At 39.7% G+C, this 17712-nt stretch overlaps 2 protein-coding genes across 2 annotated transcripts in view; both read right to left on the reverse strand.

The window, feature by feature from the left end:
- Positions 1 to 467: 467 nt before the first annotated feature.
- trim47 (tripartite motif containing 47) lies at positions 468 to 9545 on the reverse strand. The gene is made up of 8 exons (XM_056397932.1): positions 9309 to 9545; positions 8722 to 8933; positions 6080 to 6125; positions 5842 to 5937; positions 4864 to 5088; positions 4535 to 4557; positions 4294 to 4415; positions 468 to 3761 (listed from the first exon to the last, which is right to left on the reverse strand). Exons 1-8 carry the CDS (start codon positions 9489 to 9491, stop codon positions 3232 to 3234), a joined length of 1437 nt encoding a protein of 478 aa, XP_056253907.1. The 5' UTR covers positions 9492 to 9545; the 3' UTR covers positions 468 to 3231.
- A 1798-nt stretch (positions 9546 to 11343) lies between these two features.
- Positions 11344 to 17712, reverse strand: part of LOC130182781 (FRAS1-related extracellular matrix protein 2-like) — a 60545-nt gene continuing 54176 nt past the window's right edge. The window contains exons 17-24 of the mRNA XM_056397924.1: positions 16441 to 16633; positions 16210 to 16335; positions 15922 to 16049; positions 15593 to 15727; positions 15363 to 15489; positions 14972 to 15159; positions 14698 to 14844; positions 11344 to 14236 (exon numbers count right to left, since the gene is read on the reverse strand). Of these exons, the coding sequence (XP_056253899.1) occupies positions 13688 to 14236; positions 14698 to 14844; positions 14972 to 15159; positions 15363 to 15489; positions 15593 to 15727; positions 15922 to 16049; positions 16210 to 16335; positions 16441 to 16633 (1593 nt within the window). The 3' untranslated portion in view covers positions 11344 to 13687. The remainder of the gene's footprint in view (positions 14237 to 14697; positions 14845 to 14971; positions 15160 to 15362; positions 15490 to 15592; positions 15728 to 15921; positions 16050 to 16209; positions 16336 to 16440; positions 16634 to 17712) is intronic.

Raw genomic sequence — 17712 nt, forward strand, 5'->3', positions numbered from 1 at the left:
TTTCGTCACTTGTGGCCTTATAAAGGAGCTTCAAGCCTGCCTGAGTGCCATCCTGACAAGCCTTTACTGCTCTCTAGTGGCTGCTTGAAAAACTGCTGCAAACACAATCAGTTACAAGCTGTGGAAAATGGCAAAGTGATGGGAACTTTACTAAATCAGACTGTTACACTACGTCATTTAAAAATATGTTTCTCAGAAAAACTCAGATTAAAGGACATTTCAATTTATATATTTAGCAGTAATGGTTTTTTTCTAGTTTTTCAAGCATTTCTATTGTGTTTTATTTAAAAAAAGGACTTCCTCTCGTACCACGATTATTTTGAGTTAGCAGTAATATTCATTTTAAACACAGGAAATATTCCAGCAAAAATCTGATATTGGCATCTTCATTGGAAAAATGTCAAAATCAGTATCTATCTTTGCTTTGTTACAGTGCAGCAACCACAAGCATCAGGCACCCAGTGATGTAGCATGTAAACACACTTTAATCAGCCTAATGAGTGAACAAATCATTAACATTCAAATTTCTTTTCTCACAAAGCTTATATAACAAGCTTGAGACAGAAATACAGAATAATGGGAAACAGCTGGGAAATGGCCACAGATCAGACAGCGATTCATTCTTTTACCTGTAACTATTTTTGTTTAGTTACTCTTAACAAACTGCTGCAAGATTCAGATACTGCCTCTGCTTCATGTTAATGAATTTGTATCACATCATACAGGCAACTATTTATATGGCCCCTCATTAAAACCACATCTCTGAAGAGAGACAGGAAAAAAAAGTCACGACTGAGTCATTACCAAAGCAGGAGGAGGAGATGGAGAGAACTCTTGTTTTCTCACCTCCTCCTTAAATGTTCTTGCTGTACGAAAAACTGAATCAGCAGCACCAAACTGTCCCAGAGAGTTATATGAGGATGTTGGAGCAGAAAAGAAAAGAAGATGAGGGTGAGAAAACAGAACCACAGCCCAGCAGGTTTTTGGAGCCATCACCAGGAGATTGTACATATCAAAGTTCAAGAACTGGGTTATTTAGGTGTAAAAGATTCTGAGTCAAATTTCAGTAATTCTGGCTGACAGTGTCCTGATATCAGAAATGATTAATTCACTGGGTTTTAACTACACCAATTTTGCAGAGCCACTATGGCAAAACCATAGTACAGGCTAATAATACAATAATGTGCCTGTAACTAATTTCCTGGCTGTCTCCTGAAAAGATGGTTCGTAAGAGTGAGCAAAGTGGGTACAGTGAGAGGATAGTTAAAAACAAAAGTTTTACAAGAAATTTGTCTTTTTACCTCTTTTAATCTCATTGTAAACTCTGAGAAACACTGAGCACATTAAGAGCACGTGAAAGGGTCACAGACAGGTTACCAAGATTGTCACATCATGTCACATTTATCAAGACAGTCCAAAAATGGCAAAGCTGAACACATGAATGAAATTCAGCGGTGAAATGTATGTAGGTATTAAATGGAAGTACAGCATCTTAGACAAAACATTCATCTGCAAATACTTAAAGAACCGAGTTTTGCAGTTCTAACGTGAACATCTTAGACGTTTGAATGAAAACAGATATAAGGAGCCTCTTGAGATATACTGCAGGAAAGGCCTCAAATATCATCACTCATCATCATGTTCTTAAATGTTTCTATGCTCCTCAATAACATCAACACAAGTACAATGTTGTAAGATGGCAAACATCCCATTGTTGGTCCTTAACACTAAGGGGAAATGTACAAGCAAAAGTAAAGAACCATAAAAATTATCAGCTCAAATAAGAAAATGTTAAAAAAAAAAAAATCATACTTTTATAAAGGAAAGAAAATATATATAATTGCCATGAAACATGTACTTTAACATTCAAAATTGAATAAAATGGCATTAATTAATCAAAAATAATGGAAAATAAAGATCACACTGGACTGAGTTGGATAAGAGACCTAAAACTGTTAGGACCAACTTGCAGCACCAGGACCAACTCAACAAATAGCAATTAATAAACTGAAGCAGGATTAATTAATGGAATATAGTCAGAGAAATACTGTTGCAAAAGCAAACAAAAAAATAACATGTAATAAAACTTTCATTCAGCATTCCACAGGTTTTCATTTTAGTCAATTCCACCAGGCTCTTGTCTGAATCCTGACAGTAGTGGAATGTCTTTTACAGTAAAACACATCTACAGCATCACCCATTGATATATTTGGGGACGTAGCTGATTAACTGATTAATGAAAATTAATAATTTGTCATAAGAATATTGGAAAAAAGTTTGCTTTGTCTTACACATTCTCATTTTGAAGCAGACTGATAAAAATGTTTCAGATTTTAAAATATCTCAGACAAAGCTAAATGTGCCATGAGTATCACTGCTCAAAAAATAAGCTGCAAAATGTGACTCAGCAATATACAGAGGAATTTTTAACAAAAAAGTCAACAATGTATAGAATAATAAAAAAAGAGGATACATGAAGACGATTTTAAAAGGCAGATGATATAATTATTATCTACTGATATTAAACATCCACAAAACAAAAACAACCTGAGCCATTAGTTCCTGGAAGTTTAGTCACTGAGCTGAAATCCCAGTAAAAGCTGGCCAGTTTTAGTCAAATCAGTCTGATAACTATCAGCAATGACCGACTGTTCTTCAGTCTAGAATCAATGAGGGAATCTTAACTGTCAACAACTATCAATGTGATAACTACATCATATTTCCTTCAGGTTCTACCCAACAAGGCAAGAGCACCAACCGTGCCTGGCAAAAACTTAGCCAATATGAGTTTATGTACAGTAGTATAGCATAGCAGTTGCTAATGGGATAAGAGCTGTATATGCCCTAATCAACAAGAGCATCTGAGGCATCTGTATCCCAGCAGACACAGTGATATAGACAGCAAAGCACCTCTCCAGACCCCCAGCCACAGTAGTCAAGGGGTATAAGCCTACAGTGTGTGTGTCTATGTTGAAAAATGCCAAATTTTCAACCTCAAAACATGAGAAATGAAGCTCTTCATTCCAACCAGCGTGATTAGACACCTGGTGATCCTTATTCATCGTAACCTTCATTTTGTAACACCAGTAAGACCAACAAGTAACGGCTCAAATGCATACAATACGTTTCTCCAAGGGTCAACCTTAAACCCTGCTAACAGCAAATCTGAAAAACACTGGCATACATGAGTTTACTGTTAGATAGTTAAAATAAACACTCGTCACTGCTCTCTCAGTAATAGTGGCATATCTGCAGCCTGCTGCCTGGATCATTTTTCCCTGGGCTGAAGAAAGGGTAGACAGGCTCTTCAAAGCAGGTGTCAAACATGTAAAGTCTCTTCATTGTGACGGCGTCATAGAAACTAAGACGCCCATTGTCATAGTCTAGGTACACACCGACTCGGGGAGAGTTCCAGTAGTCAGCAACTGGGATGCGCCCGTCCTCCCCGTTGGCATACAGCCGGTCCTGCAGACACAGGCTCCAATATCCTGAGGAGGGTGTGAGGCTGACAAAGCCCTTTCTGTTGCTGCACTCAGTGGTGACTCCCAGGTACCACACCCCTTTGTCTCTCACATCCACCTCCCAGTAGTGCTGGCCACTGGCATACTGGGCTGTGGCAAGGACACCACAGAAGCGGGTGAAGCGGCCTGGCAGGTCTGGCTCCTGGTTACGAACACGGCCCTCCTCCACTTTGGTGTCAAAGTCTGAGATAAGCAGGTTTAGGTGAGCGGTGTCTGGGTCCAGGGTGAGGTTCTGAGGCACTACACAGAGTGACATAGTCAGAGATTAATTCACCTCGCTCCTACATTGGAGTGAAACTGGCAGTACATTTGGGAAAAAAATGTAATCTGATATTATTGTCGAAGAAAACTAGAAGATTTGCAAACCAAAAATATCTATTTGTTGTTCGTTGCTACAGCACAAGTAGACTGACCAGCCAACTTTGCCAAAATTTTACACTGCCTCCAAATACAATGACACATCCAAATAGTGTTATGTGATTAGTTACACTCTTAAAAGGACATCCTTTGGCTACATGTTCTTGGTCTACAGTTGGTTCTACGTCTACAGTTGAATTTATTCGAGTATATTCAATTGTTGTATTAAAATTGTTTGTGTAGTCAAAGAATATACTAAATACTACATGTAAATGTGCTTAATATTAAAGGTAAAGAATGTAATATGTATTGTACAATATGAATGATCAGACTTTCATTTAAAAAAGTGTAAAGCATATAATATAAAAATAATTTTTCCACAAACTACATTTTCCACGAGATAGAGTCAACTCACTGGTATGCAGCACATGCATCATCTTCTTCCACATAATAAGCTGGAAGGGCCCTGAGAAGTCTGTAAATTCAGTCGGACAATTAACTGGATCCAGAGATGTGAAAGGCTTGCAATGGATAACTCTGTAGGGAAAAATGCAATAAAAATGATTATGCAAAGGTTCATTTTTTTTTTTTTTTAAATAAAAATTTTATGGGATTTATAGAGGTTCATATTAAATAAACAACTATAAGTTACTTACTCATTGAATGTCTCAGCAAGGCTCTGTTGGAAGAAAAGAAAACACATTGACTTATATCAAACACACTTGATATTGAGCTCATCGTTGAAGAGAATGTTTTTAAATCTTTGGTTCACACCAACATAGTCTGAAAGATACTGTATGTGTTCATTTCAGGAATATTTTTTGAAAAGACAAATCAATTCAATGCAGTACTTTTGGTATATAATCCTTATTACACAGACAGAAACAGAAACTGTTATCCACATCTAATACAAGGCTCTAGCATAGGCATGGTGATTTAAGAGTTAAACCATCTCTGTGATCCACGGCTGACATGATAGACTGACCTCAAAGCTAGTTTTCCCACTGATGTGGCTGTGGATATCAGCTATGGCTTTGTCCACAGCTTCCGCCTCCGTCTCCACCGTCTTCAGGTTGTCATCTATGACGGCCATGGTGGCGACTTCCTCAGCATCCAGGCTCTCAAGCAGGGAGTCTCTCTCATCTAGCAAGAACTGGACCAAGGCACCAACATCTGCCTCGATCTTCTCCTTGAGTCTCTTTTTCTTCAACTGTGGGACAGAGGTTGAAAGATTAGAATGAAGTTGCGGTGTAAGTTCAGTGTCAACTGTAACGTTTTATTGCAGTGTATATCTTGATGTTAATTACATAAAGCACTAAATGAATAATAATTAGGGTCTCTGAGCTGGTTTGCACTTCTGATTGTAAGTTATTTGAAGAAACAGGGTGAAACTGAGAAGTTAGAGAAGGTTGTTGATAGGGAGAAATTCTGCTCATCGGTGGTCGAAGTATTTCAGTGAATAAAAACTCTCTGGAGCTCCGGGATGTCTTATGCTGAGGATGTTTATTGAAACTTGGCCAAGGAGAAAGGAGGAATCATCAATACAGTACTCTGTGCATGATGTCATCTAAAATTGACTATTGGTCCATTAACCATAAACAAGGAAGCATGATTAAACACTCCCAGGTGCTGATTCTGAGCACCCAGCCAGTTGCTACTGACCATCCAAGGTCTTCTGTTATCAACCATCAGCATTTCCAGCACCAGCAATATCAGAAGAAAACCACAGCTGCGTCTAGAGATTTAAAGCAATAGCTGTGGCACAGCAACCTAGGGCCTCCCACTGACCTGACTCAGTCCTTCATTCATTCATTCATTCATTAGGTGGACAAGAGAAAATTCTCTCACAGTTGTAATCTTGAAAGACTGCCTGAACCAAACAAACACTGCAAGCGTTGCCTGCAAATATGCAAATGTCACAAGTCAAAAAATGAATTAATAAAAGAAAGAGTCCATTCCATACCCTCACTTCACTTTTGGTGCGCTCATCAGTTGTTATAACTTTTACACATTGAGACTTCTGCCAGTTGAGCTCCATTAGCCTCAGCTTTAACTCCATCTGTAACAAACATGTACATCACATGACACATGCACACACAAAAACATGATATAATGAAGCATGATAGTCCAGGCTTTTAAAAAAAGTAGAAAGATTTTAGATTTTGGTGAATAAGAAATCTCCGATCTCTTTGCCAACTTACCTTCATGTCATTTACAACTTCTGGTACTGGTGCCACCTCATGGTGCCTGAAACAACAAAGCAAATGGCCAAGTTAGATGTTTCCAGAGAAATTTATCACACTCTCAAAACATTTGAGGTGCCCAGCTTTCTTGTAAACTAACAGAAGCTATTGTTATATTCAGTTGTCTTACTAAACTGCCATAGGTATATACTTCCGAGGTCAGTGCTGAATACATTTCCCTCCTCAAAAAACATTTGAAAAGCAAATTCTTTAAAAATGATTTCTGTTTGCAGTTTTCTTCATCACTGTTTCTGTTGGTACATTGCTGTTTGCTGGTGTCTTTCTATCTTCACTTGTCAATGAATTTAGTTGAGTTTATTACATTTATTTGTCAGGGACCATGAACAAAAAACATTAGCCTCGTACAAAGACAAGAGTAAATTTCCATCTGCAGTCCCTGGGCATGTAGACACAAACTAATATAAAAAAAAATTGTGAAACCAGTGACAGGATGCGAGTCACACATGCATGTGACGACAAGACCACTTGTAAAAACATTGTTGGTGGTCAAAAAATTGGCTTTTTAACTGTGGGTGCACGCTTTAGGAACACAATGTTTTTCACTTGCTTGTCAATTAATTCACCCCTGACAAAATTTCAACAACTGACATTTGCTAAAACTCCTGCATTACTCTATGACCTTTTGGATTTGTGTAGTGATAATAAATGTCCTCTGCTTTGGAAGATATCACGACAGTTTCGATCTATGTTCATGTGTGTTCTTCATAACTTTCTTCACCCAATCACAGGCAGATGCAATGGATGGCGGTGTTTTAGTGGAATGAAGTCAAAGAAATGTTTCTTACATATGATTGTGATGGAAAACTTATTGATGCAAGAATTTTCAGGAGACCCACATGTCTTATGCAGAAACATTTATTGGAGGTCAATTGAGGGAAAAAGAGATGAGCAATTAAACTTATTCTGGAGGTTATCTTCCTTGCAGGGCACATGTTAAGCCATACAAAACTTACTATGTGCCCAAATAAGGATATTCTTCATGGGATCACAGCACTTATCTATATATGTCTAAAGATTCAATTTAGTACCAAATAAGTCTCTTATTTTTCATGCAGTACTTTTTCAAGGGAAGAGTCTGTCCCTGAGCTGAAGGGCCCCTATGTTATGAATGGTCACTCCCTCGACCGTAGGCTAAGTTTATCATATCTTTTGCGAGTGTAGGGTCTCTTCTAGAACCTTGGTTGCTATGGCAACTGCCATTGGGGACTGGGCCAGCTTGACTCAGTCTCTTCACAGCTATCCTTGAGACAGACAATAAACTATTGCTTCTAGGGCTTACTTGAAATTGACCTGTGGAAGCACCGCCTAATACTTCGTTAAGAACCAAAAGAAGGAAGAACTCCATCACAATGATTAAAAGCAAAAGAGAGTAGGTAACGATGTAAATTACAAATCCAAATGAGCTGAAGTCCTTTATTACAGTAATTTTAACAAAAGTAAACTGTATAGTTTCCACATAAGTAAATACCTGATCTCAAAGCTTTTAGGTCTCAGAGTATTTTTCCCTTATCAATATAAATGGGTAAATGAAGAGGTTTATACACTACACCTACACACAAAAGTTGATTTAAGATGAGGTCAATTCTAAATTCTTGTATTCAAAATTACAACTGCACTAACTTCAGATAACCATTTGGGGAAGAAAAAAAAAAAAAAAAAAAAATCAAACTGTCAGTTGGACTGGAAGCTTAATCCAACGGTTGAACAGTATAAAAACCCAGAAGGCACAGTGAGGTGCTATACTGTTCAAGGTAAGAGGCCAGTAGACACAGATAAGAGTTGGTGCATTGTGAAAAGTGAAGAACCTGACATCAAGAGCAAAAAATATTAAGTAAAGAGGTCTGTGTTGCACAAGGCAAGATACAGGAAACTGGCTGGTTTTTAAACCAGCTACACAATGTACAATATGTATCTTTAACTAGTAATTCAAAACAGGCTAGCGAAATCTGAATAGTACGATTTTTCAGATAGTAATGTTATGTTCATGTTAAAGCTATGGTTTGATAAGGGGAAGGCTCAATAATATTATGTTTATTAGTAAACTAACTGTACTGAGACCTTCCATCTACCCTGCAACACTATCGTCACATTTGTCCTTGGTGCATTCTTTCTCAGCCCTTAACTCATCCCTTACACCGTGTTAGATACGCATGTGGACACTCTAATGTGCTATCATTGTACTAGAGCTACTACATTCAGTAGACTAACTGATTAGTTGACTGGAAGAAAATACCATTTTGATAATCAAGTGTGATTCTGTGCAGCTTGTGCAAGTTGTGATGGCTGTTTTTCACCACTTTTTTTTTTGAAAACAATTGAAGGTTGAAGCCCTCCACTGTACCCACAGCTGTGCTGCTAAACACAGTATATCATCAGCTGAATCCATATTTTCTACAACACACACACTAATGTCTGAAACACTTAAATTTGTGATGTTCCAGTACAGACATCCAAAGGTCTATGTCCTGCAGCTGCTGCTGAATTCTAATGGAAAGGGACAAATTAAGTCTACAAAGGTTTTATGGAGAAGAAGAATATTACTCTTATTTCCCCACACAAAAAGTGAGAACACGACCAACCTGTGTGATCTAGATTCCCGACACACTACACAGATGGGCCTTTTATCAGTCTGGCAATACAGTTTCAGCTCTTCTCCATGTTGTTCACACTTTCCATCTACTTTAACGGGCTTGGAGGGTGTGGGACAAGACCCCAGACACTCCAGGTCATCCAGTTTGGCCACCAGGTTCTGCACCAGGTAGTTTTTGGTGAAACTCCTCTTGTTGAACACCTGAGAGAACAAAGAAAGCAAGACGCAGAAACCTGCTTGTAACCAAGTACAAAGACAGTGTTACTTTGTTTGTAGCGTGTATTTATTTATTCTGCATTACGCCGTTTCTTTTTTTTTTTTAGCTAAAACTCAAAGTTAACTGGTTACTGGCGAACTTACCTGCTGATGAATTTTAGCTAGGTAAAGCCAGCTAGCTAGGTATCATAGCAACAGTAGCTACAAAATGCACTGCGTAGCTAATTTAAGACTACCCGTCGACCAGATACTCTGAATTAGCTGATAAAAAAAACTTGGAAGTAGTACTCTCGCAACTGTACAAACACATTCTGTGAAGAAAACACGGTGGGGAAATACAGAAAACGTGTATTTACTTACCGTTCGACACTGAGGGCACTGGTAGCCGTAGTCTCCGCCATTTTCATCCCAGTGCATGCAGATACAAAACCGACAGAAATTGTGCCCGCATTTCAGTATAACAGGGTCTTTGAAGAAGTCCAAACAAATCGCACATGTGAGCTCTTTCCTCAGGTCGTCGCCAGTTGCTCCGGCAGTGGCCATGTTTACAAGCCAACAGCAGTACAACAACTGCAGGAGGTGGAGGAGGAAGGAGGGAGGGGAGGGACGCAGGCACATTTGTGGTGCGTCATTTTCCATCTTAACCAATCAGAGACCCCCTTCGCCTTCCCCTCTCTCAGAGTGGCATGAAACACCTGAAGTAAACCTGCATTTCTGTATAAATTTGGTCAAATTTTCATCTAAGTCAAAATAAACAAACACAATCTATTTTTACTATTGACATCATTGTCTTGTTCTTGTCTATATTGAAAACATAATTTAAACATTCAAGGTGTTGGCTAGAAAGAGTATGTGAAACTCTTAGCAAATGGCATTAACAAAAGTTAATAGGAGGCAATAGTTATTAAACCTGGAGTCCAATCATGAAAGCATTGGAGGTGTGGGTTAGAGCTACTCCGATTTCTAAAGAAACAGTTTGAATTTGCTATTCACAAGAATCATCTGCTGACGTGAACCATGCCTTGGAAAAAAAGGTCTCTCACAAGACTTACAATCAAGAATTGTTGATTTGAATGAAGTGGGAAAATTTGAAAAAAGTCATCTCAAATCGTGTTGGTATTCATCAGTTCACATTTCGACACTGTTTGTTAATGGAGATTATTTAGTTCTGTGGCTACTCTGCTTAGAAGTGGGCTCCCAGCTGACTCCAAACGCACAATGCAGAATGATCTGTGAAGTAGAAAATCAATCCCAGAGTAGGAATCATTGGAGCTGCTTAGCATCTCTGTTCATGAGTCTTCCCTATGTCACTGCTGGGAAAATGTTTTGTGGACTGGTGAAACCAAGGTTGAATTGTTTTGGAAAAACATGCAGCTCTATGCATGGTGTAAAAATGCCACTGCATACCAACATGGAATCATCATCTCAAAGGTGAACTACAGTGAAAGAAGCATCATGATTTAGGGAATGGATTCTTTGCTGCCTCCTGGGCCTCAACAGCTCGATATCATCAAGGCCAAAATTGCTCATATGTGAAAACCTACTAGTTCCTCATTGTGTTTTTTTGACAGTCATGCTGTTAGACTGTTCTTTTAACTTTAAATGTGCTCCCCTGACAGCTGGACACTTCATGATTGCAGTACACCAGACCATTGTGAATGGCAGTGTTCTGAATTTTTACAATGCCTTGTGTGGATGTCAGCAATATACTACTGCCTCAACATCCACCAGAACTAGGAGCAACTCTGGGGTTGTTGCATAGGTAATTGCTTAAAGTCATTCTATCTTAAACCAATCTATCTCTTTTTTAGAGGTGTATGATTATTCTAATAATAATAATCATAATCATACATGTATGGGTGTTACAGAGAGAAAATTGTGTGAAAATTACCAGTTCTTTTACACTTTTTTTTTTTTTTAACAGTGCATGCGAATCAACTTGCACACTAAAAATTAAGCTCATTCCAATTATACAACTACGAACACAGGGTGAAGGGCTGGTCTATTCTACACAGGATCGAGCACATAGTTTGCAAATACTGCCGTGGTGTCTCAGTTCAAAGGCTAGCAGAAGATACCTGCAACTGTTCAGATGTCATGACTCAATCAACACTCCTTCTATATCAATATCACAACTTTGACCATTCAATTTGTTTTTATTGGCTCTCTTGTGTGACATATACTTTTCGGATCTTAAAGTGCATAAAAGAAATGTGTATGAATTTCAACTGGATTATGTAAACTGTGAATATTGTATTTCTTCACTTTGAGGAAAAAATGGCTCCGGCAGCACTACACCTCCGAGTAAATCCCAATCAAATCTCAAGTTCTCATTTTTCTGTCATATTCCAAGTCTCAATTCTACAACTTGGCATAAACACTGATTAAATCAACATTCTACCAGTAAGCAACAATATTTATTCTTAAATACATATACATAAAAACCCATTCATAAAAAGACACAAAGTGAATATCAAGTTTGATTGTTTGTGCTAAAATTGTCATATACATGGGAATAACTGGCTGTGGGTTATACGTTACATTGCATAGCTTGGATTGGCATGTGAGGGATGTGACTCAAAAAGTGCATTTGATGTCAGATATGGTGTTATTTCCAAATTCATCAGGGCCAAAATAACATAAAAATAAAAATTACAGCTGGGTCTCCACAGACTAATTGCTGTACAAACCCTCACATCCCTCACTGATTCATACATCTCCAGCTGATGTTCGTCACATCATCCAACCCTGATAAATATTGGAGATAAGTACAAATTGATGACTCACAGCACCATAATAAGACAAATATTTAGGAACACTGATCTCAGCATGTTGTATATCCAGAGCAGAGTAAGACACAGGTTTAACAACACATGTAAACAAGAAATTTCACCAGTGACAACATGAATGAAATAGCACATTATATTAAATGTCTTAAACGTAACATTTTTCATGGTGACATACTGATCTGTAAGAAGCTATTTAGTTTGCATCCTTTGTTCGAAAAAACTGAGTCAGAACACTGAAATCCCACACAGCACTAGTGACAAAAATAAAGCTTACGGGAACATAATGTGAGAAGAACAGGGGTCAGATCATTGGTTATGGATACAGTATTTGCATGTTCACAGCACCACACTTATTAGCAGTGTAACACAGAAGTGGAAAGTGGCTCCATAGAGATTCTCTACAGTCAACAGTAGTAAATTGTGTAACAACACACAGTCCATTCTCTATAAAATAAATAACTCCTGAGATGAGTGTCTTTATACATATGTACCCTAAAACTAGTGTTAATTAAAAACAAACATGAAACATGATGTCCAAAGTATTTTGAATGAATATGGCAACACAGTGGAGCAACAACACTGCGAGGATAGATAGCAGTAAACATTGGGGTGACAGAAGCCATGATGAACTGTAAACGAATGACAATAATAAGAATAACTGAGTTTACAAAAACACAACCAATATGAGAAAACCCCTCCCCAGAAATGATCAATATATCTAAGAAAACATTCCTCATCATAATGGTAACCAAAATAAAGAACAGTAGACACAGTGAATGAATAAAACGTTCAGCTGGTTATTAAACATAAATTCCAACAGCAGTGGTTTTCATCCAGTAGTTTGATAGGAGAGCTACGCAGGTTTAGTTCACAGATAAGAAAAAACTGGTGGCATCTTGTGTCATTACACATTGTGTAATCCAGAGTGAGTCACAGCAAATATTTCAGGACAAAATTGTAGGCCTAAAGGCACAGTTCAGCCCGGGGTGAATACTAATCTACTCATGCAGCGTAGTCTTAAATGTTTTGTAACCAAACATTTAGGCTATGGGTTCAATATTTATAATGAGTCCAATCTTTATCTTTCAATCCTCAATACTTTCCTAAATCCTCCGGTAATGGATGCACTTTAGAACAACTCTGAGGACAGTGAGTGAGATTATTGGGGTAATGCTGCATCCACAATGCAATCGCAAGCTGCTAAATGCTTAGAAAATGCTACACAATGTGTTCAGGAATCTAGTGTCTCTTCTGCGAGCTGTAGAAAAGACGGTCTTGTTAGCACTAATGTTTCAGGAGATGCGCAGGAGTAACGAACTTCAGTGAAGTTTCGTCTGACAGGAGGACAGTTGTGGCGAACTACTCCTTTCAGCACGATCAGTGACATCATCCGGCCCCCTTCACCCGAGGTACACACGCAGCACTAAACCTCCGACTTGGTCTGTGTGACACTAGCTTTATTAGAAAAGTGCTCTCTGTGACTGGGACTGTCCTGAAGGGATATAGCTGCTTCAGGCACTTTAACACCATTAAGCCAGTGAGAGAGAAATGGAAATACCATGCTACCAGCAGCACAAGTTGGAATGTTAACTGAGGACAGTGTATAGGACTGTTGTGCTGTTTCTGTTGCAGTGACCAAGGTGCGTAATGGATCCAATACTGTAGAAATCCCCCCACACTAACAGGCACACACACACAAACACAGACACACACAGACACACGCACACGCACACACACACACACACACACACACACACACACACACACACACACACACCAAATAACGCATATGATCAATCTCAGATTTTTGGTGTTATGAAAGTAATTTAATACCAGTTAAAAATTTAGAAAAAAAAAAGAAAATCCAAAATTTTTTTATTTATTTTTTTTATAAAAGCTCCCACATACTCCTCATCTCTTTGTCCATCTGTCCATACATGCATCTGTTGCTCAGACCTCCGAGCTGTTGTGGCAGTCTTGCATCCTCACCACCAACATGGGCTCTGTGCTGACAGACCCTTTCACCACCTCCTGCACCCCCTCCCTCCACCCCTCCTTAACATCCTTCTGTCTGGATCTCAGCACGAGCACCACGATGACAATGACGAGGACGGTCAGCAGCAGCCCCACCAGCGCCCCCACCACAGTCACCAGACCCTCCTCTTCCTTCTCTGCATTCAATTCACTAGGTTCAGGCCTGTCGACGAACAACTCATCCGACCCCGCCGCCCGCCGCTTGGTGCGGTCCAAAGCGATGTGCATGATATTGGTGCCACGGTTGTTGTCTGCTCCGATATCCTCGGCAACCTTGGGGACTTCATCGCCTGCCGACCTCCTGGAGCGATGACCTTTGCCGCCCGATGCGGTCAAGACCAGATCGTTGCTCGTGGAAACCAAGGAGTGGTACTCTAGGCTGCGCTTTCCAATGCCTCTGTTAGCATTCTCTTTGGAGCGGACTGTGTAAATGGTGTGAATGTACCACTCACGGCCTGCAGCAACCTGAGGAAAACATGATTATGCATATCTTAGAATTATGTTCAATTTAAGAAATGAGTGAAATATGGCACAAAGAAAGCAAACTGAATTGGTCCAAAATGGGCACGTCTTGCAAAATGAATCATCTATGGTAATTTTTGATAAAATGGGACCTGCTGGTGCTAAACTGACTCATTAGACTTTTGATTTCTGTGAGCTTTCACAGCCTTAAACTGACTGAATGTATTTGGTGATTAAAAATACAATAATACTCTGCACAGGATCATCAGTCAAGGAAAAACATATAGTGTATATACAATAGTGGAGTAACAAAGTCTACATGTTCCAAGCTCTCATGGTTGTTCTGCTTCACAAATGCACAGTCGCTCTTGCACTGAACAACAAAGTATCTCACGACTCAAACTTCTGGTTCACAATAAAGAGAATCAAGCAATTGGCTACAAGGAAAAGTAAAAATAAGGTACCTGGAACATGGCTGCAGAGTCCACTCTAAAGCCGTCAGATCCTGGCTGCCTGACAAGGGACAGAGCTGAAGGATCATCCACTGCCAGCTTAGCATTAAAACTGACATCACCAAACCCGTTGGCCTGAGTCTCTGGCTGAGCCTTGTCCTGATGAGGTGTGTGAGATTGAGAGGGAAAAAAATAAATAAATAAAAAAATCAGGAAATTGTAAAATATCATTTTGAATCCCTCCGTGTACAGAAACTACAAAAATGAAAAACCTGAATATACTCACAAGAATCTTGAATCTATAAAGCAATGACGGAGAATCAGCCAGGCAGCCGAATTCAAACTTGGTCGGGTTGTACTTCGGCACATATCCATCGGCGCCGGTGCAGAGGAACACCTTCTCTATGCTACAGAAGAAAGAGTCTCCCAGATTCTGCACGGGGTCCACCATCACACGGCCATAGATCGTATCACCTGAAATAGGAGAAATTGGCATAAACTCAGATAAATGGCTTCCTGAAAGGTAGAAAAATCAGACATTGCAAAAGAGACAAAATGATATAATGGAAATTCCACTTGTGGGATAAAAACATCTACAACTATTGGTTTATCGTAGCTCTATAAATTTTCATTGCCCAGATGATTAAAGTCTTTAGGGCTTGTAAGAGGGAACTTACCCTCTGAAAAGGCTACGTCACTCTCCTGACCGAAACCCATGGAGCCATCAGAGAGCCACAGGCTCCTCTTGGACAACAAGAACATCTGAGTGTTGAGACTGAATTCCACTGCAACCGGATCGCTCACCTGAAGAAGGACGGAGATAGTTAGCGGGGGATAGTACAGCGAAGAAAGAGAGCCAGCAACAGAGAGAGAGAAAAACAAGAAGAAACAGAGAAGTCTGCCGTACTTGCTGGAATCTGATGTCTAGGTCGAAGGTGACTGGCTCTCTGGGACTGCAAACAGGTGGAACCGTGTACTCTGTATTCTGAGCTGTGGTACAGGGGATCAACTTCACAGTGTACGTCCCAGAGTAGTCTCTCACCTGTATGGAGCAGAGAGGCCAGATACACAAGGATCAGTCTGTTTCATGTCAGTAACACAGATTTATTCAGCGGATGTTTCAGGCTGTGCACCGGGACACACCCACACACACACACATACACACACACAAACACACACACACACACACACACACACACACACACAAAAAAGAACATTTAATGCGGCCGTACTTACAGCAAAGTCAGAGGTGAATGTCCACTGCTGGACCGGCTGGTTGTAGGTGGGCTCACTCCTCATTAAGGTGAGGTTAAAGGTCAGGCCTGGGTGGTCCATGCTCATCACCATAGATGACATGGAGGTTGCTTGGTAACACAAGTTGAGAGGGGGATAAGTTCATAACGGCAGACTGATTTTCAACTGATAAGATAAAATGTGATGCCTATCAAGCCATGTATCTGTGTCTTCAGTGACTGTGAATTTAATGAGGAACAATATATGATTATAATAATCTGTCAGTCTCACCAGCTCTTTTAATTCTGCCTCCAGAATGAGACTCCACGAACAGACCCCTGAAACGAGCCTTGGTGCGGAAGTTTACCACCAAACGTCCCTGGTCATTGATGCGCATGCTGGTGGGATACAACGCACCTGGCGAAAATACACACAAACACACCAGATTCAACAAAACTGTTCTTTTGTGTAGATGACATTAAGTCCAGAACCTATAATGTTCTCACAGTCTTGGAAACTGACCCTGTAGCTCAGCCTGAGGGGGGCTGCCGATGCCGTCCTTCCAGAGAATGGCTGTGTCGTACACAAAAGTGAGGCGCAGCTCGGACTGCAGGTCGAAGTGCTGCCAGCCACCGGTTCCCACGGGGGAGTGGAATACGTACGACACGTAAAGAGGCACACGCAGGGTCACGTAGGACTGGACCAGGTTCAGCACCTGTAGGGATGTTTCCAACAGCGAGGAGTGAAGAACGAGCTTTCATAATGTCTGAGAAAAACAAGCCAATACATTGAATGCGACCATCCTTGAACATGTGTTTTTCTTCACCCTGAGTCAAGAGCAGTTACAACTTTAGGCTCAAAATGTTCTCAGGGAGTAAAATTCATCATCGACAAGGCACAGTGTTTAAAACAACAAGAACTCCGCAGTAGATGCTGTGTGACAGCAGTTGTATTATGCCTTTAGATTAAGGGTGACTCTAGGTCGCTCAGCTATAATAAGCAGTGAGAAGATGTAACAGATGAACACACTGTTCTCCTCCACAAGGTGTTTGAACTCACTCCTACTCAGAGCTGTCAAAGATGCATAAAAGTCTTCCTGTGCTGTGCAACAGTGGACGGTGATGTGGGCTTGTATTGTTCATTTCTATCTTGTTTTTTTTTTTTTTTTTAAGTTTTCCAAGTATTTAAAAACTTCATAATTCACACTGAACATTACTAAGGCAACAATCACTAGAACATAATGGTAATTACACAAACATCCGATCACATTTTCTTTGATTTATAAAGCTGAAAATAAACTGTTACAAATCTACTCAACACCTTTTCTGGAAAAAAAAAAAAAAAATCCAATACAACTTAAAGCCTCAGGTAACATGAAATTTTTAGCTGTATTTACACAAAGTCATCCACTAGGTGTCTCTGCTCACCAACATTATTTCAGCATTTTTGTGAGACCTGAGAGATGTGCCCACACACAAGTTTGTCAAAGCCACTTTGTCTTAGAAACAGATTGAAATTGCACAATATTATCTTTGTTCGACTAGAAGTGAAAACTTGTCAATTAGCATAGTCAATTACCAAACGGAGAACTGGGCAGGAGATTAACTGGCAAGAGAAGCTAAGAAAAGCAATTTGGCACAAGATGTTTTCAGTACAAAAAAAAAAAAAAAAAAAATGAAATGAATGAATGTGATTCCTAATCCTTTCATTCTCCTCCTTTCTCCCATCAACTATTCTTTATCACTTGAGTACATATATAGCAACACCAAATCTTATTTCTAAAAAAACCTTTCT

Source organism: Seriola aureovittata, chromosome 15 (assembly GCF_021018895.1).
Source record: "Seriola aureovittata isolate HTS-2021-v1 ecotype China chromosome 15, ASM2101889v1, whole genome shotgun sequence".
NCBI lineage: Eukaryota > Metazoa > Chordata > Actinopteri > Carangiformes > Carangidae > Seriola > Seriola aureovittata.